The sequence below is a fragment of the Cavia porcellus genome, unplaced genomic scaffold, assembly GCF_034190915.1.
Source record: "Cavia porcellus strain 051 isolate PalLab524CR breed Dunkin Hartley unplaced genomic scaffold, mCavPor4.1 scaffold_3, whole genome shotgun sequence".
NCBI lineage: Eukaryota > Metazoa > Chordata > Mammalia > Rodentia > Caviidae > Cavia > Cavia porcellus.
In genome coordinates this window covers 26,155,223-26,182,897 of record NW_026947486.1, presented here as the reverse complement: position 1 = coordinate 26,182,897, position 27,675 = coordinate 26,155,223, and the positions used below count along the sequence as shown (strand labels likewise).

General features: G+C 36.0%; 1 protein-coding gene across 19 annotated transcripts in view; it reads left to right on the top strand.

The window, feature by feature from the left end:
* Window positions 1-27,675, top strand: part of LOC100720927 (constitutive coactivator of PPAR-gamma-like protein 2) — a 478,018-nt gene that overhangs the window by 17,010 nt on the left and 433,333 nt on the right. For all 19 annotated transcript variants that reach the window (XR_010046553.1, XR_010046554.1, XR_010046557.1 and 16 more), the window contains one exon: window positions 16,325-16,979. Coding sequence is in view for 14 of the 19 variants with exons in the window: in XM_063245942.1 (XP_063102012.1) it covers window positions 16,443-16,979 (537 nt within the window). In the remaining 5 variants the exon portion in view is untranslated. The remainder of the gene's footprint in view (window positions 1-16,324; window positions 16,980-27,675) is intronic.

Below are 27,675 nucleotides of genomic sequence, written 5' to 3'. Positions count from 1 at the left end.
TGACATGCAAAACTTTTTAATAAGATGAGATCCCAGTTGTTGATTCTGAGAAGTATTTGTCATGCAGTTTGATTTTTGTTCGTAAATTCTCTGCCTACCCCTTTGTCTTCAAGATTTCTACCTACTTTGTCTTCCAGCAGATTTAGTGTTTCTGTTTTAATATTTAGATCTTTGATCTATTTTGACTTGAGTTTAGTGCAAAGTAGTGGGTATGGTCTAGTTTTAGTGTTCAGCATGTGGAAAGCCAATTTTTCCTGTATCACTTATTAAAGAGGCTATCGTTCTTCTAGTGAACATAGTTGGCCTCTTTGTCAAAGATAAGGTGACTGAGTTTGTTTGTAGTTGTGATTGTATCTTCTAATCTATTCCATTGATCTTCAGGTCTGTTTTTAATTACGGTACCCTGCTTTGTAGCTTTGTAGCCTCACAGTAGCTTTGTAGTATATCTTCAAGTCAGGGATTGTGATGTCTCCTGCCTTGCCTTTGTTGCTTAGAACTGCCTTTCCTATTCTAGAGCTCTTCTGGTTCTAGGTGAATTTTAAGAATGATTTCTCTAGATCTGTTAGTTATGCTAATAGTATTTTGATTGGGATAACATTAAATCTGTATAACAATTTAGGAGAATGGCCATTTACACAGTGTTAGTTCTTCTTATCCATGAACAAGAATTGCCTTTCTGTTTTCTGAAATATTCTTCAATTATTTTTTTCAGAGTACTGTAATTTTCCTTGAATAGTTCTTTTACTTCCTTTGTTAGATTGATTCCTAAGTATTTCATTGTTTTGGAAGCTATTGTGAAGGGTGTGGTTTCTCTTTCTCAGTGAGTTTGTTGCTTGTGTACAGGAATGCTATTGATTTTTCAGTGTTGACTTTGTATCTAGCTACATTACTAAATTTGGTTATTACATCTAGAAGCCTTTCAGTGGAGTTTTGTAAGTATCAGGTCATCTACAAATCATGATAATTTAACTTTTTCCTTTCCCATCTTTATTCTTTTTCTCTCTCTTTTCTAATTGCTCTGGGTAATGTTTCCAGCTCTATGTTGAATAGGAGTGGTGATAGTGGACAGCCTTGTCTTGTTCCTGATTTTAGAGTGAAAGCTTTCAGTTTTTGATCATTTATTTATTTTGCTTTTTTCGTTTTTATTGGTACCAGGGAACTCACGACTGCCTGCTTGCAAGGCAGGCGCTTATGCTGCTGAGCTAAATTCCCAGCCCCAGTTTTTGATCATTTAATATTCTGCTGGCTATTGGTTGGTCATAGATGGCTTTTATCAGATTGAGGAAGAGTCCATCTATTCTGATTTTCTGTAATGTTCTTATCGTGAATGAGTGTTGAACTTCATCAAAAGCTTTTTCTGCATCTATTTTGATAATCACGTAATTCTTGTCTTTGGTTCTATCTGTATGATATATTACACTTACTGATTTGTGTATGTTGAATCATCCTTGTATTCGTGGGATGAATCCCACTTGGTTGTCTTCTTGATGACTTGCTGTATTCTGTTTGCCATTATTTTATTGAGGATTTTTGCATCTGTGTTCATTAAGGAGATTAGCCCATAGTTCCCTTTTTTGGTTGTCTTCCTCCGGTTTTGGTATTAGGATAATGCTTGCTTCCAAGAATGAATTGTGGAGAATTGCTTCCCTTTCAATTTCATTGAAAATTTTGAGGAGTGTTGGCATTAAGCCTTCCTTGAATTTCTTGTAGAATTCAGCTGTGAGTCCATCAGTATCTGGGTTTTTCTTTGTTGGTGAGGTTCTAATTACATTTTCACTTTCATTAACTGAAATTGGGTTATTCAGCAGTTTTACATCTTGATTCAGCTTATGTAATTTGTATGTTTCTAGGGATCAGTCTGTTTCTTCTGTGTTATAAAACCTATGAGAGTAAAGGTTTTCTAAGTAGGTATTGATGATCTGTGCTTCCACAGGGTCTGTAATGATTTCACCCTTTTCATTCCTTATTGCATGAATTTTTCCTTTATTTATTTTGGTACCGGATTTATTTTGGTACAAGATTGAACTCACAACCTTGTGCTTGTCAGGCAGGTGCTTGCTCCAATGAGCTAAATCCGTGGCTCCTTTTTTCTTTTTTAAAATAAGATTGGCTGTTAGCTCACCAATTCTATTTATTCCTTGAAAGAACCAACTCTTTGATTCATTCTTTGTATGGTTTTCTTAGTCTTCATTGCATTAATTTCTGCTCTGATTTTTATAATTTCCTCCCTTCTTTTGGCTTTGGGCTTAACTTGTCCTTTTTCTAGATATTTGGGGTGTCACATCAGGTTGTTTATTTGTGTTCACTTTGGTTTCCTGATGTGGAAATTCACTGCAGTGAATTTCCCTCTGAGGACTGCTTTCATAGCACCCCACAACATCCAGTAAGTTGTATTTGTATTTTTGTTTGCTTGTAGATATTGTTCAATTTCTTCTTTAATGTCCTGTGTTACCCCTTGATTGTTCAGGAGTGTATTATTTAATTTCCATGTGTTTATGTAGTTTTGGCAGTTTCTTTTCTCATTATTTTCCAGTTTTATGACACTATGATCAGATAATATGCATGGAATAATTCCAGTTCTTTTGCATTTACTTAAGTATATTCTGTGAACTAGTATGTGATCTATTTTAGAGAATGTCCCATGTGAAGCTGGGAAGAATATATATTCTGTTGTTGTTGGGTGGAACATTATAGACATCTACTAAGTCCATTTGTTTACAAGTTTGATTGAGTTCTTTTGTTTCTTCACTGATTTTCTGCCTAGTTATCTGTCTCTTTATGTCAGTGGGGTGTAAGGTCTCCTGTTATAATTGTGTTATTGCTTATTTGATTTCTCGTTTGTATTAAAATTTTTTATTTAGCTCAGTGCTCCCATATTTGGTGCATATATATTTGAGATTGTTATCTCTTTCTCTTGAAGTTTTCTCCTAATGTAGTGACCTTCTTTATCTCTTTTAATCATTCTTGGTTTGAAGTTCACATTGTCTGCAAACAGAATTGCTACCTTTGATTTTTTTTTTTTGAGGTTCCTGTTGCATGGTGTATTGTTTTCCATCTTTGACTTTCCTTTTGGGTTAGATGGGTTTCTTGCATATAGCATATGGTTGGATGTTGTTTCTTGATCCATTCTGCCAGTCTATTTCTTTTAATTGATGAGTTGAGTTCATTTACATTAATAGTTATAACTGATATATATTGGTTTATTTTTGGCATGTTACCTTTCTGCTGTTGGTTCTGTACCTTTCCTCTCTGTTTAATTGTTTGCCCTGCTTGGTGGTTTTTTCCCTTTGGAATTCTTGAAGTTGTAGTTATAAATATCAGTATTCTTTGCAGGGTTGGTTTGGTGGTCATGAAGTTCTTCAGCTATTCTTTATCATGGAACTATCTTACTTCTCCATCAGTTTTTGAAGGATAGTTTTGCAGCGTACATCAATGTGGGTTGGAAGTCATTTTTCTTTAGGATTTGAAATACTTTACTCCATGCTCTTCTTGACTTCATTGTTTGTGTTCATAAGTCTGCTGTGATTCTTTTTTTTTTTTTTTTTTGTCTTTTTCTTTTTTATCGGTACCGGGGATCAAACTTGCAACTGCCTGCTTGTAAGGCAGGCGCTTATGCCGCTGAGCTAAATCCCCAGCCCCAGTCTGCTGTGATTCTGATGGGCTTTCTTTTATAGGTGATTTGTTTATTTTCTCTAATAGCTTTTGACATTCTTTTCTTATGTTGAATTTCTGGGATGTTGATTGTTGTATGTCTGGGTGTAGATTTATTTTGATTATGGCTAATCGCAGTTTGATATGCTTCACTTATCTGTATGTCAGTTTACTTTCCCATGTTTGGAAAATTTTCAGCTATTACTTTTGTAAATAGTCTTTTTATAGCATGTATGTGGTTGCCTTCTTTTTCACTTACACCTATTAATCTTAAATCGTTTTTATATTCATTATTAACTAATGTTCATTTCTATCATTTTTTGAAATTCTGTATCATTTCTATCATTTTGTCTGTTTTACTTTTTAAAAATTTGAAAATCTTATATTATTTTTGTTTGCATCATCTTACAACTGTTGAATTGTTATTTTCTGATTCCTTGTTACTTGTAAAAGATCTTTCTTTTCTTGTTCACTAGCTGCAATTTTGTCTTTGAGATCTGAAAGTGTTATCTTCACATTTATTGAGGTGGGTTTCCCAGCTTTCAATGGAATTTTTGAATTCCTGGATATCTCTTTGAATCTGTTTTCTGCTTTCTAGTCTTTATATTGTTCATTCAAGGTTTCAATCATTTTGCCATGTTCCTCTATTTTTTTAAATACGTCTTCTCTAGATGTGTTCAGAATTTCTTCCATTACATTTATCATTTCTTGTTTTACCTGGGAAATTATTTCTGATCTGAGTTCCTTTGTAGCTTCATGGGGTTGTTTCTTTACTTGAGTCGCTATCGTTTCAGGAGTTTCAGGTGTATGGCTTACATTTTCTTCTATGTCTATGTCTCCTAGGCTCCTTTAAGATGGGCAGGAGGTTGAGAAAACAAAAGAGATTTTACTCTTTTATTTTGTCGGTTTTTCCTGTATTCCTGGGGACAGTTGAACGCAAAGTCTCAGTTGTTTCTTGGATTGAGGATGGCAGCCTGTACTGCAGGGAGTTCCCCCAGTTGAGTAGAGGATGTTGGGCAGGCCTTACTGTGTCCCTAGTGGCAAGCAAAGGCTCCCTAAATGGGGGAGTATGCCGCATGGACTTTGAGCACACCCCATGTGGCTCACTGAAGTACCTCAGCTGCTTGAGATCACTGGGCAGGGCTCTACCAGGTTTTGAGTGGTGTACCAAGGCTGAATGGTGGATGGAGTACACTGGGCAAGACTTCAGCTCATGCCAAGCAGTACACAAAAGCTCCCTTTCTTGGGGTCTCTAGGTAGGGCCCTACCATGTTCCATACAACATACTAAAGCTGCACAGCTAGGTGGAGTTCGCTGTGCAGGCCTTCAGCTTGCACCACACAGCCCACTGAAATTACCCAACTGTTTGGGGTCCCTGGGTAGGGCACAACCAGAACCCAAGTGCTCACTAAATTGATAAATTACCTATACTGGGCTCAAATTTACATTCCTCCTGCTTTAACCTCCCATCATGCTGGGAGTACAGATGTGTGCCATCATGCATGGTTTAGACATATTTTCATTTTTTTTGTTTAAAAGAAAAAAACAAAATTTCAAAACAAGATAATAATAGGAGGGCAACTATGATTAATGCATTGCATATTGTTATCTTTAAATTATAGTTACTCAGAGTACAAGTTATTGCATTTAATTGTCAAAACAATACTAGCACAAACCTTTCTTTTCAATGAACTAAAAGAAATTAATAGTATAGCTGTCTTAACTATCTCTTGTGTGTGTGTATATGTGTGTGTGTGTATATATATATATATATATATATGTATATTTGCTTTTCCCTTCTTTTCTCCAATCTTCTATCCCAATTTCTTTTTTTTTTGAAATTTCTTCCTATTTTACAATATCTATTGTACATTTTGCATCTTACTTTTTTTTGTCTTCTTGAGACAGGGTCTCCAGTTCATTCTGGCCTTGAGCTCACTTTGTAGTTCAGGCTGGTCTCTAATTTGAAACGATCCTCCTGCCTCAGCCTCCCAAGTGCTGGGATTACAGGCATGATCTACCACGCCCAGTTTGGATCTTATTCTTTCAGTTTCTCAAACTAGGGAGACAGTATGATGTTTATACATGTGTGTCTGGTTTCCCTTATGAGTATGGTCTTATCCATTTACTATAAAATTCTCCAGTCATGTTTTCATTGGGTAGATGCTGTCATATGGTGACTGTTCAACTTGCCGTAGGACTGCCAGATTCTGTAGGTACACTATTTTATTTTATTTGTTTTTTGAAACAAGGTCTTGCTATGTAGTCCAGGCTGGCATCAAACTTACTGTGTAGTCCACGGTGGCCTTGAATTTGTGGTGATCCTCCTACCTCAGTCTCATGAGTACTAGGATTACAGGTATATGACACCATGCCTGACTATCGTGTACCATTTTGTATTCTTTTTTTTTTTTTTTTTTGTCTTTTTCCTTTTTATCGGTACCGGGGATTGAACTCATGACTGCCTGCTTTACAAGGCAGGCACTTATGCCGCTGAGCTAAATCCCCAGCCCCTATCATTTTGTATTCTTATCAGCAGTATATGCAGGTTCCATTTTCTCTATGTCCTCATCAGTGTTTTCTTTCCTCTTTTTTAATCTGCCTGGTTTTGGGGATTGAACTAGGGCCTAGCACATGCACATTCTACAACTGACCCGTATCCCCAGCTTTCTTTCTTAATTTTTCTTTATTTTCTTTCTTTCTTTCTTTCTTTCTTTCTTTCTTCTTTCTTATTTTGAGACAGGGGCTCCCTAAATTGCGGGCTAGGCTTGAATTTGTGATCCTCCTGGCCCAAACTGAGTAGCTGAGATTATAGGATGGGATTATAGGTGTACAGTACTATACCCAAACTATTATAGATATTATAGAACTAGCTTTTAAAAACTATTATTATGATTATTATTATTACAGTACTGGAGAATGGATGCAATGCCTTTGCACTGAACTACATTCCCAGTCCTTTATTTATTTATTTATTTATTTGAGACAGAGTCATGGTAAATTACTGAATTTCCTATGCCACCACACTTGGCTTATTTTGCTTTTGGTTTCCATTTCCTTAGTGATTTTTTTTGTGCTTATTGGGTATTTATATGCAATATTTTTTATTACTTTATCAACAAAGGATACATTCCACAACTCAGTTGATACTTGAAACTATGGATAGTAATAAATCATATATATACATACTGTATTTTTCCTATACATATAAACTTTAACTTATAAATTAGACACAGAGATTAACAACATAACTGAAAATAAAGTAGTATAGTTATAACACTAATATAATAAAAGTTATGTGAATATGGTCTTTCTCTTCTGGGAATTTTCCATTTAATATTTGTAGACTGGTTGATTTTAAGTAAGTTATAGGACATAAAATAGAGGTGATGGTTGTGTCTTCATTTTTTTTTCCTGAGATAGGATTTCATTATGTAGTTGAGGTTGGCTTTTAACTGTGTATCCCAGGCTAGCCTGGAACTCACTATGAGCCTTCTGCCTCAGTTTCCCAAATGCTAGGATTACAGGCATGTACCACCATGTGTGGCTTATATCTTTATATATTCTTGTTACCAGTCCCTTATATATCTGATTTGTGCAATTTTTCTCCCAGTTTATGAGTTGTCTTTTTCATTTTGTTAGAAAGTTTCTCTCTCTTTCTCTCTCTCTCTCTCTCTCTCTCTCTCTCTCTCTCTCTCCCTCTCCCTCTCTCTCTCTCTCTCTCTCCTATTTTTCTACCCCCTCCTTTCTTTTTGAGACAGGTTATTCTTGTTCTATAAATCCCAGCCTGACCCCTAATTTATGGCAGTCCTCCTACCTCAGCTTCCCAAGTGCTGAGATTCCAGATTTGAGCCACTATGCCTAGTGCTCCCTCTGTCTCTGTCCTTGTCTCTGACTCTTTGCATTTTGTTTTATTTTATTTTATTTTGTTTTGTTTTGTTTTGAGATAAGGACTCACTAAGTAGTTCAGGCTAGCCTTGAACCCACTATGTGGCCAAGTCTGGCCTTGAACTTGTGTCAATCCTCCTGATTTAGCCTCCCAAGTGCTGGCATGTTCCACTATACCTGGCATCACTTGACTTTTTTAATTGGGTCTTTTATTTTTGGGATCTAATTTTTTTTAGTTCTTTATATATTCTAGATATTAATTCTCTATCTAAGGAATACCTGGCAATATTTTTTTTCCTATTGTGTAGATTGTCTTTTTCACTGTGTTGATTGTTTCCTTTGGTGTGCAGAAATGTTTTATTTTGATATGATCCCATTTGTTGATTCTTACTGTTACTTCTTGTGCAGTCATGGTTCTGATTAGAAAATCCTTGCTTATGCCTATAACTTTAAGAGTTTTACCTATTTTATTTGCTAGCAGTTTGTGTTTCTGTTTCACAATTTAGTTCTTTAATCAATTTTTTAAATTTTAGTTTAGTGCATGGTAAATAAATGGGTCTGGATTTAATGTTTTGCATGTGGTTAACCGGTTTTCCTATCGCCATTTATTAAAAAGAGACTACATTCCTTCTAGTGTATGCTTTTGGCCCCTTTATCAAAGATCAAATAGTTGAAGGTTGTTAGGGTTGTTTCTGCCTCCTCTATTCTGTTCCATTCATCCTCACATGTTTTTGTGCTAGCACAACTTTTGCTTCTGATAGTAACACAGATATATTATGCACTATGTGGTTGGCAGATTTCTGGGATTTTTTATGGAAGTCTTCATTTTTCCTCACAGTTACATTCATTCAAGTAGTAAATCTGCATTTAATACTTTCTTAATGTATCCTAAGTGCATCCTTCCTGCTGCTATTTTTATTCAAGCCTCATTGTCTTCTTCCTGGATTACTGTAGTACCTTTTAAATTGATCTTGTTTTACATTGTATGGATAGAAGTTCCTTAGTGACTGCTTTTCTGCCCCCAGCTATCTACTTGTAATGCGCAAATAAACAGCTCATGGTACTATACCAGCCACTTAGGTTCATATGCTCAGGTTCGTCTGTTGCTGCTGACCAAATCAGAAGAGGCAAAAGGATTTATTCAAGGGTAGCTCTGAGGAGAGAAGGGGTCCATTTGCCTTAAATCACCTTATCACCATATACAGGTGGGTAAGGAACAGAAAGGAGGGGAAAGATAGAAACAGTGCAGATCTCTCTGCTTGATTTAGCATTTCTGGCAACTTTAGCTCATTGTCCCTTTTGAGAAAAAAAGAAACTGGGCTCTTGCCTCCTGATGCTAGCATCTGAGGATTCTGTTGCTTCAAAGGAGGAAGTATTGGTTATGTGCTCAGAAAGATGAGATTTAGAGAAATTGCTATCTCTACAATTTAAAAAATCTAACATTTAAATTTCTATTTTTGTAGTGCTGGTTATAGTACCAATCATACAGTTACTTCATGTTTCATGCCTTTGCTTGTGATTTGCCCTCTGCTCAGACAAGTTAATTTTCTTTGGAAAAGATGCCTGAGCAACTTTCCTTGAGGGTGCAATTTCATCTTTTTTGGGGGAAACATGGCTTTGCTATATAGTTCAAGCTTCCTTAAACTAACTGTGTAGCACAGGTTGGCCTCAAACTTGCAAACTTGGAGTTCCTCCTGCTTCAGCCTTTCAAGTGTTGGAATTACACGTGTGCACCACTACGCCTACTCCAACTTCATCTTTTGCGTTTAGCTATCTGGTTGTCTCAGTGACAGTTGTTGGAAAGACTATTCTTTCCTCATTAACATGTTTTGGCACCCTTATTAAAAATCAGTTGATAATAAATACATATATGGGTTATATTGTTTATCTGTATATCTATCTTTATGCCACTACCATATTTTTATTGTATCTTTGGTTGTGGTACTAGAGATTGAGCCCTAAGGCCTTTGCACTGAGCAATATCTCCAGCCCTTTATTTTTTTATACAGTGATACCCCAGTTCATGAACTTAATTTGTTCCAACATTCTGGGGAAGATAGGTGTGTTCGTGTTATTGAGGGAGAAGATGGCCACAGTTGTGTTGTGATGAGTTAGCCAATGGAAGCAAAATTTTGCTTAGTGTTTTTTTTTTTTTTTTTTTTTTTTTTTTTGGAGATGGCGTCTTGCTGTATATGGCAGGCTGTCTCTGAACACACCCTTATGTAGCCCAGGCTGGCCTGGGACTCATGGTGATCCTCCCGCTTCAGCCTCCCTAGTGCTGGGATTACAGGAAAACACCACCATGCCTGGCTGCCAAATGCTTCTGTTTGAGAACTGATTTTTTTTGCAAACAGAAGCGTTTGTGAACCGAGGTACCACTGTAGTTCTTGTCCTGCTAAGCACTAATTTGTCTAGGTTGGGCTCAAATTTGTGATCATCTTTCCTCAGGCTCTTTAGTAGGTAGGATTAAAGGTGTGGGCTTCTACATCCTGTTTTCAGTGTCTTTTTTATTGAAAAGAAATAAAGAGATTTATTAGGTAGTATTTGAAGCTAGGCATGGTAGTACCTGTCTGTAATCCCAGCATTTAGAAGACTAAAACAGGAAGGAGGATCATTGTGAGTTTGAGACCAGCCTAGACTACATAGTGAGCTCAAAGCTAGTCTGTAGTATATAGTGAAATCTTAAATAGAAAAAATAAGTATACTCTCAGAGAGTACAAGCCCTCCAGAGGGAGAAAGGTGCTTATGGTTCTGAGCTCGCTATATTCATGAGGGATTTGAGGGTGGAAATCTACAGAATTTATGAATCTATGGCGAAAGGAATTCAATTTAAAGATGAAAATGACAGCTCGTTCTGCAAGGATAGAGGAATAGCCCTTTCATAGGTGATAGGCATCACAAATGATAGAACTGTAGCCAATCTATAAGGAAAAAGCTTGTACTTACTTTGGCAGTGCATATACCAAAAAGGCGCCCCCTCCCCAACCGTGGTGGCACATCCTTGTAATCTAAGCACTAGGGAAGCTGAAGCAGGAGGATCACTTCAAGTTCAAGGCCAGCCTGAACTACTTATGTCAGGCCAGGTCTCAACAACAACAACAGTGACAACATCAACAACAACAACAGTGACAACATCAACAACAACAACAACAACAATAAAGGAAAGGCCTATTTACAGACAAAAAGGACTGGCCAAGGGTCATTTAGAGGTAAAAGGGAATGGCCCAGGCTTATTGTGTCTTTAAGGCCCTTACACATACTAGGTTTGTGTCCTGAACCTGCAGCCTTTATTTAAAAATTGTGGGGTAAGACCCAGTGTTGCATGCCTGTAATCCCAGCATTCAGGAGGCTAAGGCAGAAGGATTGCCACAGATTGGAGGCCAGCCTGGGCTCCATAGTGAATTTAAGGCCAGTGTGAACCTACTTAGTGAGATCTTGCCTCCCCACCCCCAAAAGTCTATTTTTCTTGTATCCTTTCTATGTGTCCTATTTTTCCCATGTTTCCTCATCAGTCTTCCACTTTGATCCCTTATTTTTTTCTTAGCATTTTTATTCATACATGTTTGTAGTGCATAGTGATTACATTCACTGTGATTAGTCTATGTATATAATACATCTTAACTCATTTTTTTAAATCCTTTTCCCTCTTTTCCTTTACCTCTGCCTCCATCTCTTGGTTACCTTTCCCTTTGCAAAATATCTATCTCTGTTTCCTATTTATCTTTTACTTTACTTCGCTCTTATAAACTTTGGGTTTTCCAATAAGGGAAACTGTAGTATTTAAGCTTGTGTGTCTGATTTATTTCACTTAACATTGTGGTCTCGAAGTGTGTCCATTTTTGTATGAATGACTCAGATTTTTTCTTTATGGCAGTGTAGTACTTCCTTGTGTAAAAATGCCACATTTTATTTATCCATTTATCAGGTGGTAGACATATGAGCTGTTTCCAAGATTAAAGTATTATGATTTATGCTCCTATAAATGTAGGAATGCATGTATCACTGTAATAGGATATATTTAATTCTTTTGGGAAGATACCTAGTGATCCCTTATTCTTAAGGGATGAAGAGGTACTTATCCATTTTATTGCTGCTTCAAATTTAGGGGATCATTCATCCTGCCAGAGATTGAACTTCCTTTTTTTTGAGATAGAGTCTTGCTATACAGTTTAGAGTTCAGGCTGGCCTTGAACTCACTTTTAACCTAGGCTGGTCTGGAACTCCGATCTTCCTGCCTTAGCCTCCTGAGTGCTGGGATACGAATATGTGCCACCATGTCCAGCTAGAGATCAAAATTCTTAATCTGATTGATTGAAAGGACACATATTTTGTTATCAATTTGTGGTTAAGATTAAGGGAGTATCAGATATGTGATTTGTGAATTATGTTTTCTATAGCAGAATACAGTTTCTAGAGTTGTTGGGAATATAAACTCAACAGTTTTAGTAATATCACAGGTGTTGAGCATCAGCTTTTGAGTAGGAACTGTAGAAGTCTGGAAGATACAAATGTTGCCAGTATGTTAAACAAGCAAAGCCCCAAATTTAAAAGTAGAATAATGGTGAATTAGCTTTTATATTAGCCTGTTTTTTTAAAAAAAAATTTATTAGTACGTGTTTGCAGTTCATAATGATCACATTCATTGTATGGAATTGTTACGTGCACATGACACATTTACTTTTTTCATTTCTCCTTTCTCCTCCCTCCCCTCTGTTTGTCTTGAGATGTTTACTGAAGGACAGCAGATGAAGTATAAGAGTATTATAGAATCCGCCCTATTCTGTTAGTGAGAAATCTAGATCTCTTTCTCTCTCTCTCAAGATCTCACTCTGTAGACTGATCATTTTTGGTTTTTTTTTTTTTTTTTTGAGACAGGGTCTCACTATGTAGTTTAGGCTGGCCTTAAACTCACCATGTTTGGCCTAGAACTCACAGCTCTCCTGCCTTAGCCTTTCAAGTGCTGAGATTACAGGCAGGCACTACCATGCCTGGCCTGTAGGCTTACTTTGAACTATGTAGCCCAGGCTGGCCTTGAACTTGTAGCTATCTTCCTGCCTCAGCTTCCCAAGTGCTAGGATTATAGCTATGTGCCACCACACCTGGCTAATTTTTATTTCACTCACAGTAATAGACAAGGAATAAGCTACAAAAAGATATTTATGTTTTTACATTAATATTTAGCCATTAAAATTTTATGGTAGGGTTGAGAACCTACAGTTTGGCCTCTACTTTGAAGATCCAAAGATTTTCCTAATGACTGGCTGTAAATAACATAAACGTAAAAGGCCTAAATTAGGTAACATAAAATTAGTTTATACTGTGCTGGGCATATAGCTCAGAGGTGTAAGTGCCTTTCTGGCAAGCACAAGGTTCTGAGTTTGATTCCCAGTACCCAAAAATAAAAAAATGAAAAATATTGGTTTACATCAAAAAAGTGATAACGTTTTGTAGCTAGACTATTTATATTGACATTTTTATCCTTAGGCAGACCTATATAAGAAACCAAATTTTTATGTGAGAGATACTTTAATATACATCAAAATAACATAATGTGAATACACTAAGAAGGGCTGAAGGACACATTTTTGGACTGGCTAGTGGGACTAGGAATCATGACCTTTTACGGCTATAGATTGAGATGTTATAGATATAGCTACAAACTGTCAATAGAGAATAGTGTAATGTTTTGAGCCCCACTGCCACCCCCATTTTGTTTCTTTGAGATAGAGTCTCTGCCTTGAACTCACTGTTGTAGCCCAGGCTGGCTTTGAACTTGTGATGGTTCTCCTATCTCAGCCTCCTGAGCACTGAGATTACAGGCATACACCCCAACACCTGGCTTTGGAGCTCCTTTTTATATTTAGCCTGTCTTTCTTTTTAAAAACATTGCTATTAATTACTCCCTTTTTAGTCAGACTTTCCTGCTGGGTGTTTAAGATCAAGTCAAAGTAAGATCATAAAACAAAATTTAATGTATGTATATTTGTCAAGATAGTTAAGGCTCCACAGGAGTTACTTTTTTGGAGCCATGTGAGCAGCCTCTTAGCTCCTTTAGCTTTTTCCTCTACCAATTGTTTCATCTGACAGGATGGGTCAGACTCTTGCCTAACCATATAGCATCCCTTGGAAGCATGGAAGACATTTCCCTCTTTAGTGACCCTCCTTTTGCATAATATACTTTGGTTGAGTCCTATCCTGTAGGGTCTAAACAGTACGCTATTTAGGAACTGAGGTGACTCACCATAGTTGTGGTGGTCTTTCAGATGGCTCTTGTCATGGCCTCGGTTCTGGTGGAGCTTGGAAGACAAGGGCCCAAATATTGGCTTAGGTCTTTTATTTTCTTCTTTTATCTTCTTCTTGGTCTCCACACCTTACTTGTTGAACACCCAGAAGGTCAGTTTTGAAATGGGAGCAATAGTTCTTAACCCTAACTATTACTATCCTATCTGAATATCAGGGCACTTTGAAATGTGTAAGGTAGGACCTAAGAAGTTACCTCTTTCATTAGATATGGTCAGCGTTAGTGTTAGGAATCAAGTGCCTTATTTCATCTGTTCTATATTTGATGGCCTACCATCTTAACATACTGTTGAAGTTGTCTTTTAGAAAGTATATTCCAAAGTCACAGTCTTAATGCCTCATTTGTCTCCTTCCATTGACTTGCCAAAAGAAATCTCACTAGAAAAGGTCCAAAGAAGTTCCCAAAGTGAAGTTGGGGAATTGACCTGTGGGGTATGTTTTAGGTTCACTGAACTCTGTCACAGAAAAAGAATTTTCAGGATGCCTAAGTAAGAGACATAAAGAGATTCACTAGGCAGCATTTTAAAAATACATACTCAAAGACTCTAATGCAAGCCCGCCACAGGGAGATAGACCTTTAGAGTTATTGTAATGCTGTATCATACTCTGAGACATTTACTAAAGCCCATATTAGACTTAATGTCTAGTTACATTTTTTTCCTGAATTTTAAGTGTTAAAATGAATTTTTTGGGTGTGGGGGGGACTGGGAAGCAAACTCAGCCTAGCACTTCCTAGGCAGGTGCTATGCCACTGAGCTACATCCCTACCGAAAGTGGACATCTTTTTCTTAAACTTTAGCACAAATTCTTGATGTTTTGTTTTTGTTAGTACTTGAGATTGAAATTAAGATCTGGTGTATGGTAGGCAAGCACTCTAAAATGGAGCTAAATTCTCAGTCCTTTGTTTAAATTTAATTTTGAAAATTGTTGTTATGATTATTTTGGGGGGAAACATTTTGAGACACAGTCTCACTATATAGTGCGGTCTGGCATTGAATTCATTTATGTAGCCCAGGCTGGCATCGAACTCCCAGCAATCTTCCTGCCTCAGCCTCCCTAGTGCTGGGATTATAGGCCTGTACCACCATGCCTAGTGTCTTAAACTTTATTTTAATAACAGAGTCTCACTAAGTTTCCCATGCTATCCTTATATTTAGAATCCTCTTGCAATCACTTCTTAAGTTCTAGGATTATAGGCAGGCACAACTATATCTGGCCTTTTCTTGCTATTTAGTATAGTATATTAATATTTGATAGTTGTTTCTCTTAAAAATATGAAGGGTAGCTCATAAACAAGTATTTGCATTACTTAAGACTGCTATTGAATGTTCATAGCAGCATTATTGACAATAGTGAAAATGTGGAAACCACCCACTCCATTGACTAATGAATAGATAAATTAAATGTATATAATACCATGAAATATTGTCAAACTTTAAAAAGGAATGAAATCCTTATAACATGCTACAGCAAACATGAATGTTGAAAACACTGTGCCAAATTGTGTGCTTCCATTTGTATGAATTGCCAAGAATTAAGCAAATTCAGAATGATAATAGAATAGAGGATTCCATGGGTAGGTGTGGATAGAGAACTCTTTTGTGGTGCTGGGCATTGAATACCGTATCTCATGTGTGCCAAGCATATGTTGTGCCCCTGAGCTACATATTTAACCCCTTAGAAGTGCTTTTCTTTATTTTCAGGACAAAATTTCATTGTATTATTCAGCCTGGTCTTGAATCACTGGACATAAGTGTTCCTGTTATTTTAGCTCCTCAGGCATCTGGGTCTACAGACTAAATGGGGAATTTTTCTTTAATGAGTGCATAGTTTTAGTTTGGAATAATGAATAAGTTCTAGGAATGGATAGAAGTGATGATTGCACAACACTGAATATTAATTACCCTGAGTTTTATAGTTAAAAATGGTTAAAATGGTAACATACTCAGGTACACACACCCTTATTTTTGTTTTTTGGGTTTTTTTTGAGACAGGGTCTTTCTATATGGTTGATCCCTGCCCCCCCAGGTTAGTTTCAAATTCATAGTCCTCCTACTTCAGCCTCCTGTGTGCTGCCATTCCTGCCTAATAATGTTATACATATATTACCACAATAAAATGATACTTATATTCGGTGAGTTCTGAATCTTAGACCAAAACTATCTAAAAATCACATAGTTGTTTTACTTATGTATATTAGCTGCTATTCAAGTGAACTTAAGAGTGTAGTCACTTACAAAACTTAACCAGTATTCATATAACATGAGGATATATTCTTGTGCTATGGATTAGTCTGCTGTACACTGTAGGCTACAGTGGTAAACAAGATAAGACACAGTCCCTGGAGTCTACTGGTTGCTAAGATTGGACAGAAAAAAAGATTAAACTTAATTAAGAAAAAAGGGATTAAAAATCAGGTGATTTGTTTTCTCCTTAATGATTTCCTTTGTGGGGTAAATTTTAAATATCCTTTTTCCCCTTTTAGGTTGCTATGGGAATATATGACCACATAAACAGAAGTCTGTTCTGATAATTCTGATACCTGAGATGTAATTGGACTGAGGAGTGGAACAGGAAAAATTTTAGTGCCAACCTTAATAACAATGGCCACCGATTCAGGGGAGCCAGCTAGCACTGAAGATTCTGAGAAACCTGATGGAGTTTCATTTGAAAATAGAGTTCCCCAGATTGCTTCTACTTTGACAATAGACACTAGATTAAAGGGAAAAAGTGGCACCTTCACTGCTTCTGGGGAAGCAATAGAAAGGAAGAGATTTTTCCGAAAGAGTATTGAGATGACAGAAGATGACAAAGTTGCCGAGTCTTCTTCCAAGGATGAGAGAGTGAAGCCTGCAGCAAATATTCCAAGAGTAGATAAACTTTCTACAAATGTGTTGAGAGGTGGACAAGAAGGTAAATATGAGCAGTGTTCAAAGGCAACTTTGGAAACCTCAAAAGATTGCTTCAAGGAAAAAAATGAAAAGGAAATAGAAGAAGAAGCAGAAATGAAAGCAGTAGCAACTTCTCCTAGTGGCAGGTTCCTGAAATTTGACATAGAACTGGGAAGAGGAGCATTTAAAACAGTATATAAAGGACTGGACACTGAAACATGGGTTGAGGTTGCTTGGTGTGAACTGCAGGTGGGTATATAATCTTGGTTTTAATAAATCTTAATTTTAGCTGACCTGGCTTTCTGAGTGATCCAGGATTAAAATGTGTTAATGACTTTTTAAAAATAAGGAGTTTATCCTCTACTTCCTTTCCTAGATTCCCTTAGTAGCTCACAGCAAACTACTTTTCTTCTGTAGTTTTCCTTTACGTGCTTTTGTTTTTGTTTTTAGCAGTGCTGGGGATCCACTAGGGCTTTGCCCAAGCACCAAACTATGTCCCTAACCCCTTTCCTGTGTTTTAAAAGTACTAAACCCATGGTGACTTTCTTGTGGAAAATTCTCTTAACTTGTTAGAAAATTGCCAAAGCAGCCAAGGGTTTAGCTCAGTGGCATAAGCACCTCCCTGGCAAGTGTGAGACAGGGAGTTCAATCCCCAGGACCAAAAAAAAAAAAAAAAAGAAAGAAAATAATAGAAAAGAAAATTTGCCAAAATATCTCATTTGAAAACTTAAAAATCAGTGCCTCATTGGTTGATTTTTATGCTAAATGTTGAGAATACTTTGGGATATAGTCAATATGAGATTTAACATTTCTCTCTTACAACAAAATTTGGGAAGATCGTGTGGTGTTATTTAGAACAGGAAAAGTTTTTGTTGATTCTTTGAGAATTGATAACTGATATATGCTCTCCATGCCTTTGAGTTTACCTTAATGTGAAATAATTACCAGAGTCTACTGAGATTAGTTGGCTGAAATATATTTTAAAAAAGAAATAAAAGCAATGGGAGAATGATTATTTAGATATTTGATGAGTTTTTTTCTTTCTTTCTTTTTTTTTTTTTTGGTCTTTCTTTTTTATTGATACCAGGGATCAAACTCACGACTGCCTGCTTGCAAGGCAGGTGCTTATGCCGCTGAGCTAAATCCCCAGCCCCTGAGTATTTTTCTTTTTTTATCTTTTTTATTAGCACATATTGATCCCATTCGTACATATTGATACATATTGATCACCTTCATCATAATCAATTTGTACCTGTACATAATATATCTTACTTTTCCCATTCCTTTTTCCACCCTTCAACTCTTCCTCCCATCCCCATTTACAAAAGCTTTGTTTCCATTTTTTTCCTTCCATTCTGTCTTTTTTCTTTTTCCTTTCCTTCCCTGCCTCCTTCGTGCCCCTCCCATTTGAACATTTTGTTCCTACTTCCCAATATCTATCACCCATTTAGGTCCTCCCTCTCCTTCTCTTCCTGTGAAGAACTGGGGATTGAAATCAGGGTCTCACACATGTTAGGCCAATACTTTACCATTGAGCTAGACTCCAGGTCAAGTATAGTATTTTAAACACTGTAGTGTGTCTGTCTACCCATCTATCTATGTTTTTCTCTCATATATATATATATATATATATATATATATATATATATATATTTTATAAGAGTTGGTCATCTTTCTTTTTTCCTTGTATCTTTCTTTCTTTCTTTTTTTTGCGGTACTTAGGAGTGAACCCATTGAACCTAGGGCCTTTGCCCCAAGCTATATCCCTACGTACTCTCCATTATTTTGTTGAGACAGTGTCTCACTGAGTTGAAAATTTTCAGATTGGGTTTGAATTTATAATCCTCTTGCCTTAGCTAAATTATGTAAATATCATCTTCATTTACTGTTCAGTGATATTCTGTATGTGGAAGAAATAATTTCTATTCACTTGGTAGTATGGTAAACATAAGACGAAATATTTTGTTAATTGTGTACTCTAGCTATGCTAAAGGAGGTTTACAGTAAATAAAATCTAAAGGGAAATAGTCCAGTGTTAGAAATTGCCTAGGAGAATGTCTGGTATCATTCACTTGTGGAAACACTAAACTGTCATCTAAGGTCTTTTTTTGGGAGCCACAGTCTTGCTATGTAGTCCAGGCTAGCCTTGAACTCACTATGTAGCCCAGGCTGGCCTTGAATTTGTGGCAAATTTCTTACCTCAGCCTCCTGAGTGCTGGGATTACAGATGTGCACCAGAGTGCACATTTACTTAAAAGTATGATCCTTGAACCAGGAGTGTGTATGTCAGTTGGAAGCTTATTAGAATTGCAGATTTCCAGGCCCCATTTTGGACCTACTGAATCAGGATCTCTTTGTAGCACCTAAGGGCGATTTACATGCTGACTAAGTAGACATTGGAGAGCACTGAAATCTGGGACCAATCCCAAGAGCTAGCTGAATCAAAATAGACATTCTCTTAATAAAGTAAAGTGAACTTTGTATTCATATATACAAATTCCTATGAACTTAATACATATATGCTTTTTTTCATCTTCTAGTTCAGACATCTTAAACTAGAATCTCTAAGAGATAGGTTCTAAAATTTTATTCTTTAAAAGTTTCCTGGTGATTGGATACATAGCCAGATTTGGGAATCTTTCCTCCCCAAATCCATTTTATTTCATGGATAAAAAGAAAAAGAAAAAAACTACAAAAAAATTTTAAAACATGTCCATCAGGTGGCAACAGTGGTACATACATTGCACTTTGTCATCCCCAAATTGTTTACCCTAAGCACTAGACATCTGCATTCAATTGTTTGAAGAATACCAACACAAGATTTTGGAATCTTTTGAGTGGAACAAATGTAATGCATTTATTTATAAAGTACATTTTAATGTATATATAGAGCAACAGTTGAGCAGGACATGGTGGTGCATAGGTACTTGTAAGGCTGGTGACTAAGGAGAATGAGATAGGATTACAACTTTGAACCAAGCCAGGATAACTTGGTGAGACCCTGTCTTAAATTTTTAAAAAAAGGCTATGGATGTAGGTCAGTAATAGAGGTTTGTAGGTCCTAGGTTCAATCCCTGGAATTGCAAAACAATAGCAATCCCCCCATGCCCTCCAAAACAGAATAGCAATTGCAATTTTCTGTTCTGAAAGGAATGCACTTATTTGATATATAGAGTTAATGCACTTATTTGATCAGTTTTGGATATGGCTTAATACCCTTTGTATTTCAAATTAAAATTTATTTTGAATTCCTTTTATTCAGAATATTTTTGCTTGATATTTTCACCAATATTAGACAGTTCTGTTAGTTTTTATTTTTGCTTTTGGATTTGAAATTCACAGTCAAATATAGGGTGGATTTATTTATTTATTTTTGGTGCTAGAGATTAAACCTAGGTCCTCTCTCATGCTAAACTTATGCTATACACCCAGCCCAACAATTCTTGTTTTTTTGAGACAGGCCCAAGCTGGCATGATCTTCATACCTGGGATAAGAGGCATGTGCTGCCATACCTGGCTTCCCAACAATAGGTTTTAATGTCTTCTCTTGATGGCATTTCCCCTTCTTGTACATATTTGAATCTTGTCAAATTTTTAATAGTCCACACCCATTTTGTTTAGAAAAACATTGAAGTGTGATGATGCAAAGAACCAGGAGAGATATTTGACTTTGAGAATTCACTATTAAAAACAAACTTTGATGGTAATGACATAGGGATGATGTAAGACCTCCAAATAATCCAAATAATATAAGGGAAATACTATATCTTCCAATCTGCAGGATGTCTTATATGCCAAGTTTGTGTTCTCCAAAACTGAAAAATGAATTCTAAGTAACAGTGGATGTTAAGAGTAGGAAATACTTATTGAGGGTAAGAGTGGCAGGAGACAATTTGGTTTTGGAAAATGGCATTAAGTGAGTGAGTTTTGAAGTATTCCCTGGCTAGGTTTTTTTAGTAACAGGAATGGAACTCACAATCTCACAGTTGCCAGGGAGGCACTGTTCCACTAAGCTACATACCCAGCTCTAGATTTTTTTTTAAGAAAATAAATTGGCAAAGATAGTAGATTGAATAACGACATTCCAAAGAAGTCCATATCCTAAACTCTCAAACTTGTGAGTATAATCCTTATAAATAATCTTAAATGAGATTAAAGTGCTGGAGAATAGAAGTTCATCCTGAATTATCTGGGTAGACCTAGTGTAATTACAATGGTCCTTATAAGAGGGTGGCAGAATGAACATTAAAGATCAAAGCATAGAAGGATAGAAGCAAATGTTGGAGTAATGCTATTGCTGGATGGGGACAGTAAACCAAGGAATGCAGTCAGTCTCTAAAAGCTAATAAAAGCAAAGAGATAGATTGTTGCCTAGAGAGCTTCCTAAATAAATAGCCCTACTGACACCTTCATTTTAGTTTAATGAAACTCTTTGTGGATGTCTGCTTTCCACAGCTAGAAGATAATACATTTGTTTGTATTAAGCCACTGAGTTTAAAAAATTTTTTGAGAGGGGACAAGATCTTTCTCTGTAGTTCAGGCTGTAGTTCACTCACTGTGTAGCTCAGGTTGGCCTCAAACTCCTGAATTTTTTCTTGTCTCAGCCTTATAATTAATGAAATTACATTTGTGTGCTATCACACCTCACTGCCACTGAGTTTATGGTAATTTGTTACTGTAGCAATAGGAAATGAATATAATATACTTCAGCTGGCATTCATTTCTTCATTCACCCCATAAAAAGTCCCTGCAGTGTACTAGACTTGTGCTATGTGTTTAGGACATGATAGTGAGAAACAGTAGATACAGGTCCTGATTTCATAAAGGTTATGGAGAAGGAGTTTATAGTCAGTAACAGGAGACTTGGATATTGGAATTAGTAGTAAAAAGAAGAAAGGACTGTTAAAAATAGGTTTGTTCAAAGGAAATGATAGGCTTGAGAATAAGCAACAGGAATACCATTCCTTTATTGCATAGTTTCCTTGTTCAATGATTAATTTTGAGATAGTTTTCTATTTACAGAAGAGTTGAAAATATTGTATAAAAAGTTTTGGCTGTCTGCTTTCTGGCTGCCATAGTGTGAGTGGCTTTCCTCCTCCAAACCTTCCTTCATGCCATTTCTGTTTTGGAAGTAGGTAACAGTGGACTGAATGCACTGAAACTGTGAGCCAAAAATAAACTCAAAAAAGAAAGAAAAAGAAAGCTACTGTATACTCTTCACATACTCTCCCCTTAGAGAACATTGCTCAAAAGAAATTAGTATTAGTACAATACTGTTAAGTGTAGAATTTAACTCAGAATTCACCAGTTTTGCTACTAATCTCCTTTCAGTTCTGTGATCCAGTCAGTCATTTCAAATCTCATTTACTAACCCTCTCTAATCTATAGAAGGTTTTCATCTTTCCTTGAACTTTTGCAGATTATCACCAGTGGTTTGTAGACTACCCTTCAATTTGAGTTTGCAGTATGTTTTTTCATGATTAGATGCAGGTTATGCATTCTTCACAAGAGTAGTACAGAATTGATGTACCCTTATTACATTGTAACAGAGGATACATGTTGCTGATATGCATTACTGGTGATAACAACCCTGGTCACTTCATTTAAGGTGCTGTTTACCGTACTTTAACTGCTATAAAAGTTATTGTTTTTTCATTTGTAGGTTAGTATATATCTTGGGGTGGAAACTTTGAGACTAAGAGAATATACTATTCTAAAACTTTTTCACCCACTGATTTTGGCAGTTGTAGGTAGGCCTGTAATGACTATTAGCTTTGGTGTTTTAACAGTGGTTTTTCTGACTCCTACATTCTTTCTGAATTTATTAATTGGAATTATCTCTTATGTTTATGTGTTTTTCCCCCTTTCATGGATATTAAGTTTTGAAAATTCAACAATAGGGATGTTTCTATTTGACATGCTTAAGTATATAGTGGTACCTTGGTTCACAAAGTTGGTTCATTCCATAATTCTGGAAAAGATGGCCATATTTGGGTTTGTGCATGAAAGATGACCATGATCATGTTAATCTCCTGATGGAGATTTCACAAAGAAAAACAAGTGCTTCTGTTTCAGAACAAAATTCTTCTCAAACAGAAAGACTCATGAACTGAGGTAGTACTTTATTTAGTAGTAATGGATATTATATACTTTACATTTGTCATAATAAGACCAAGTGATTTAAGTGGATTGTATTTAAAATAAGATCTTTAACATTATAAACTACTGAAGCTCAAGGGATACACATTAGGGTCATAATTCCTAGGCATATTATGATGTCATTTCTGGATATAGGGGTCTTGAACAAACAATTTTATGGTTGAGTTGTCCTGATTTAGTACTTGGCCTTCACCTTTTGTGAATGTTCAGATAGTCAGACATATAAAGAGATTGACTTGCTGTTACTCAACTTCTAAATGTAGGACAAACTTTTATTAATTTAGAATGAGGAATATAGTACTTAGGTAAAATGGTCTATGTCATGTGTGTGTTAGATACATGGGAAGCCAAATTATAATCATAAGCTGGTTTGGTGAGTATAGTTACAACAAAAGCAGTAGACTGACCTAATGAACCTGATGCTTAAGTCCCTACTGGATGAAGACGTCCTTATTCAAAGGTTTTAGAAGATAAGTGAACCCAGGTGTGTATGCAGTTTATTCCCCTTTCAATATATATCATTTTTGGGAGAGCAGTGCCTTGTGTATGTTAGGTAGGTACTGTATCACTGATCTATATATCCCCAGGCCCTAAATATGTCTTTTTAAAAAAAAAAAACCAGTGCCGAGCCACATGCCCAGCCCTATTAAGTTTTATTTATTTATTTATTTATTTATTTTTTAAAATTTTGAGCAAGATTTTACTACATAGTCTAGGCTGGGCTCAAACTTAGAATCCTTCTGCCTCAGCCTCCCAGAGTGCTGGAATTATAAATATATGATGCCATGCTGCCAGTTCTTTGAGATATATCTATTTACCTATCTGTCATCTATCTGTATCGTTAACCACCATTGAGGAACATGTCTCAAAGCTTTAATATACTAATATGGCCAGGCAATATTATACCCTGGTTTCTTGACTGATACTTTAATGTTGACATTTACAAATTATTATTACCCAGAGTGTGTTTATTTCATTGTGCTTTACTTCTAGGGTTACACAATTTATCCATGGAAAGTGGTGTTTTGTGAGTGAGGTATTTGCAATCATTATGATGAATTCTCTTTCTGAGATGCAAAGGAGTGAATTTAAAGTTTTGGTGTCTTGGTTACTTTTCTTGTTGCTGAGACAGAAAACCTGACACCCAAAGTTAAAGGAGAAAAAGTCTATTTCAGCATGTGGATAGTAGAGGTTTTAGGCTATGGTCGCCTGGCTCAAAGGCAGCACAGCATAGCAAAGGGGCATCACAGAGGAGAAACAGTTATGGTGTAGCAGGCAGAAAGCATCAAGCAGCAAGTTTGCCTTCCTTTTTTCCCTTTGTATTCCATCCATGCTGTAAGCCTATTGATGAATGCCACCTACACCCAGAGTGGCACTTCCATTATCCATACTCAGAACTATAGTAATTCCAATCAGGGAACTAATTTAGTACCATACACTTTTAATCCCAATATCACATGCCCAAGGTATCACCTATGAGCTCATGAGGCTTTGGTGGGTACAACTAGCAACCAGCCATAACTGTTTGGTAGGGCTGTGTATTTTAGCTCACTATGGAGTACTTACCTAGTATGCATGAGCCCTGGGGGTTTAGTTCCCTGTACAAAAATAAAAATGTGTTCAGAGTTTAGCATATATAGCTTCCGTTATTACGAGTGCCAGTTACATACCTTGGGCAGACAATGTAACTTGTGATAAAGCAGCATAAGTGTTAGTGATAAAATAATGAGCAACCTCATATTCATCAAGAATATTCATTGATGGGGAGAGGACAAAGAGTTGAAACAAGGAAGGATGGATGGGGAGGAAGACAAAATAAGAATTAAGATGTGTTATATACATGTACCAACTCCTCAAAATAAATGTAGTCATTGTGTACTACAAAACTGTATTAATAAAGAACAATATGCATTGGTAGAGTTCTTTGTAAGCTGTTCACATTTTACATTTTTGTACTGTTTACCCATATTTGAAAAAGTTATTTTATAATACGGCTTTTACATTATTGTTGATGGTTTCTTGCTATTGCATTTGTAGAAACAGATCCACTAAGCCTCTAACCTGGTTCTGTAGGTCATTGCTAGTGTTTGCATTAAGAGACATAGCTGATAAGGCAGTAGTTTACCTTTTGGAAGTGATATGTTTCTTTATTATGGTAGGAAAGTTCATTTAATGCAAAAGAAGTAGTAAAGGTTTAATAAAAAGATAGGAAACATTGGAAAGAAAAGATAAAAATCAAATGGTAGAGATTATCCAACAAGATAAAAACCAAGATCTAATTATATGATGCTCAGAGGATACACATTTTAGATACAAAGACCAAAACTAGATTGTAAATAAAAGTATGGGAAAAGATATGTCACATGAACAGTGAATATAAAAGATGCAGTAGGTATATTAATATCAGACAAACCAAACTTTCCATTTTCTTTTGTTTTTTTTCCAATTTTTTTATTTAAAGAAAGAAAAGAAAATTAAAGAACAAAGAAAGTAGAAAAAAATAGAAAAAAGTAGAATAAAACACAATTTAAAAAATTAACATCATAAAATCGCTAGTTGATACATTACATATTGTGATCTTAACAATAGTTAAAGTTACAAAATCGAAGCATAAAAAGTGGCTAGACACTCAAATATTAACAGTACAAACCATTCTGTTCAGTGATCTAACAGAAATTTAGTAATATATTCATTATCTTACACACTATACATACTGTTATATCCTTTCCTTTCACTTTCACAATATCTATTGTATTTTTGGATCCTGTTATTCTGTCAGTTCTTACTATTTTTTACACTAGAGAGACAATGTGATAATTACTAATGTGAGGATATTCTCAAGTTGCATCCATTTACCTATAAAGGCCTCAAGATCATCCTTTTCTACAGCTAAATAGTATTCCATAATATAAAAATACCACATTTTTTTCATCCACTCTGTGGTTGATGTGCATTTTGGTTGTTTCCAAGATTTAGCTATCAAAAACTGTGCTGCTATGAACATGGGTGCACATATATCACTGTGACATGACCTTTTCAGTTTTCTCTGGGAAAATACCCATGAGGGAAATAGCTGGATTGAATGGAACTTCCAATTCTAGTTTTTTGAAGAATCTCCATACTGATTTCCACAGTGATTGCATCAGTCTACACTCCCACCAACAATGGAGAAGTGTTCCTTTTTCCCCACAGCCTCACCAACATTTGATATCAGTTGATTTCTTGATGGCAGCCATTCTTTCTGGGGTGAGATAAAATCTCAATGCTGTTTTAATTTTCATTTCTCAAATGACAAGTGATGGTGAACATTTCTTCATATATTTATTTTCCATGTGTATATCTTCATCTGAGAACTGTGTGTTCATCTCTGATGACCATTTTTAGAGAGGGTCTTTGAATTTGGGGGACTTGATTTTTGTCAGTTCTTTATATGTTCTGGATATAGGTCCTTTGTCTGAGGAACTTTTAGCTGAAATTTTTTCCAAATTCTGTGGGTTTTCTTTACACTTTCCTGGTGATTTGTTTTGAAGTGCAAAAACTTTAGTAATATGAGATCCCAGGTGTTGATTCTTTGAAGTATTTCCTGTGTGGTTTGCATTTTATTCATGAATTCTCTCCCTACCCCCTATGTCCAAGATTTTTACCTACTTTGTCCTCCAGTAGATTTCGTGTTTCTGTTTTAATATTTACATCTATTTTGACTTTATTTTAGTGTATGGTGATAGGCATGGGTCTATTTTCAGTCTTCGACATGTGGAAAGCCAATGTTTCCAACACCATTTGTTAAAGAGGCTATCTTTTTTTTTTTTTTTTTTTTTTGAGGCTGTCTTTTTTCCAGTGAACGTTTTAGCCCCTTTGTCAAATATCAGGTGGTTGATTGTCTTTGTAGTATTGTTTTCATCTTCAAATCTGTTCCAATGATCCTCAGGTCTGTTTCTTTGCCAGGACCATGCAGATTTTATTACTGTGACTTTGCAGTATAGTTTCAAGTCAGAAAATAAGATGCCTCCTGTCTTGCCTTTGTTACCCAGAATCCCTGTTGCTATTTTAGGTTTTTTTCTGTTTCCAGAAAATTTTAGGAATATTTTCTCTAGATCTGTAAGGAAGGTTAATGGTATAACAGTTTAGGGAGTATGGCCATTTTCACAGTGTTGGTTCTTCCTAGTCAAGAGCAAGGGATATACTTCCATTTTATTTTTTGTGTATTTTTTTGTATTTTAAAGATGATAAAATTAAATATAACAAAACAGAACAAAACAAATCATAAGAAAACGATTTAAGAAACACAGAATTCAAAGCAAGACCACCGGAGATCTTCACTGTCTTATCGTATTGTCTCTTAATTTCTTCCAAATAGTTGTCCATATCTTCACACACAGTGAATTCATACCAAACAAAATAGTACCTAATTGATCAGAACAGGCTGATTAAGGCATTTTAGGTCTTAAAGACCAAACAATAGGGAAGTCAACAATGGCTGCCATAATGTCTCTTGTTCTCTTCAAAATAGCTGTCCATATCTTTATAAATGTTGAAATTAAGCAAAAGAAAACAGACAAGTATCATTCTGGACAGAGAATAGTATTGCTAGATTTTATATCATGACGCTACGGAGTTAGCACTGGGTATCTTAGTGTCTGTTTCTTCAGAGTATCTGTTCATCACATCATGTGTTATATAATCTATTCTCGTGAATTATTTAGAAGTTCTACACATGTGTGAATCTCTACATCTATTCCTATCCTTTCTGTATTAGAGGGAAAAACAAATCAAAACAGGACAACAA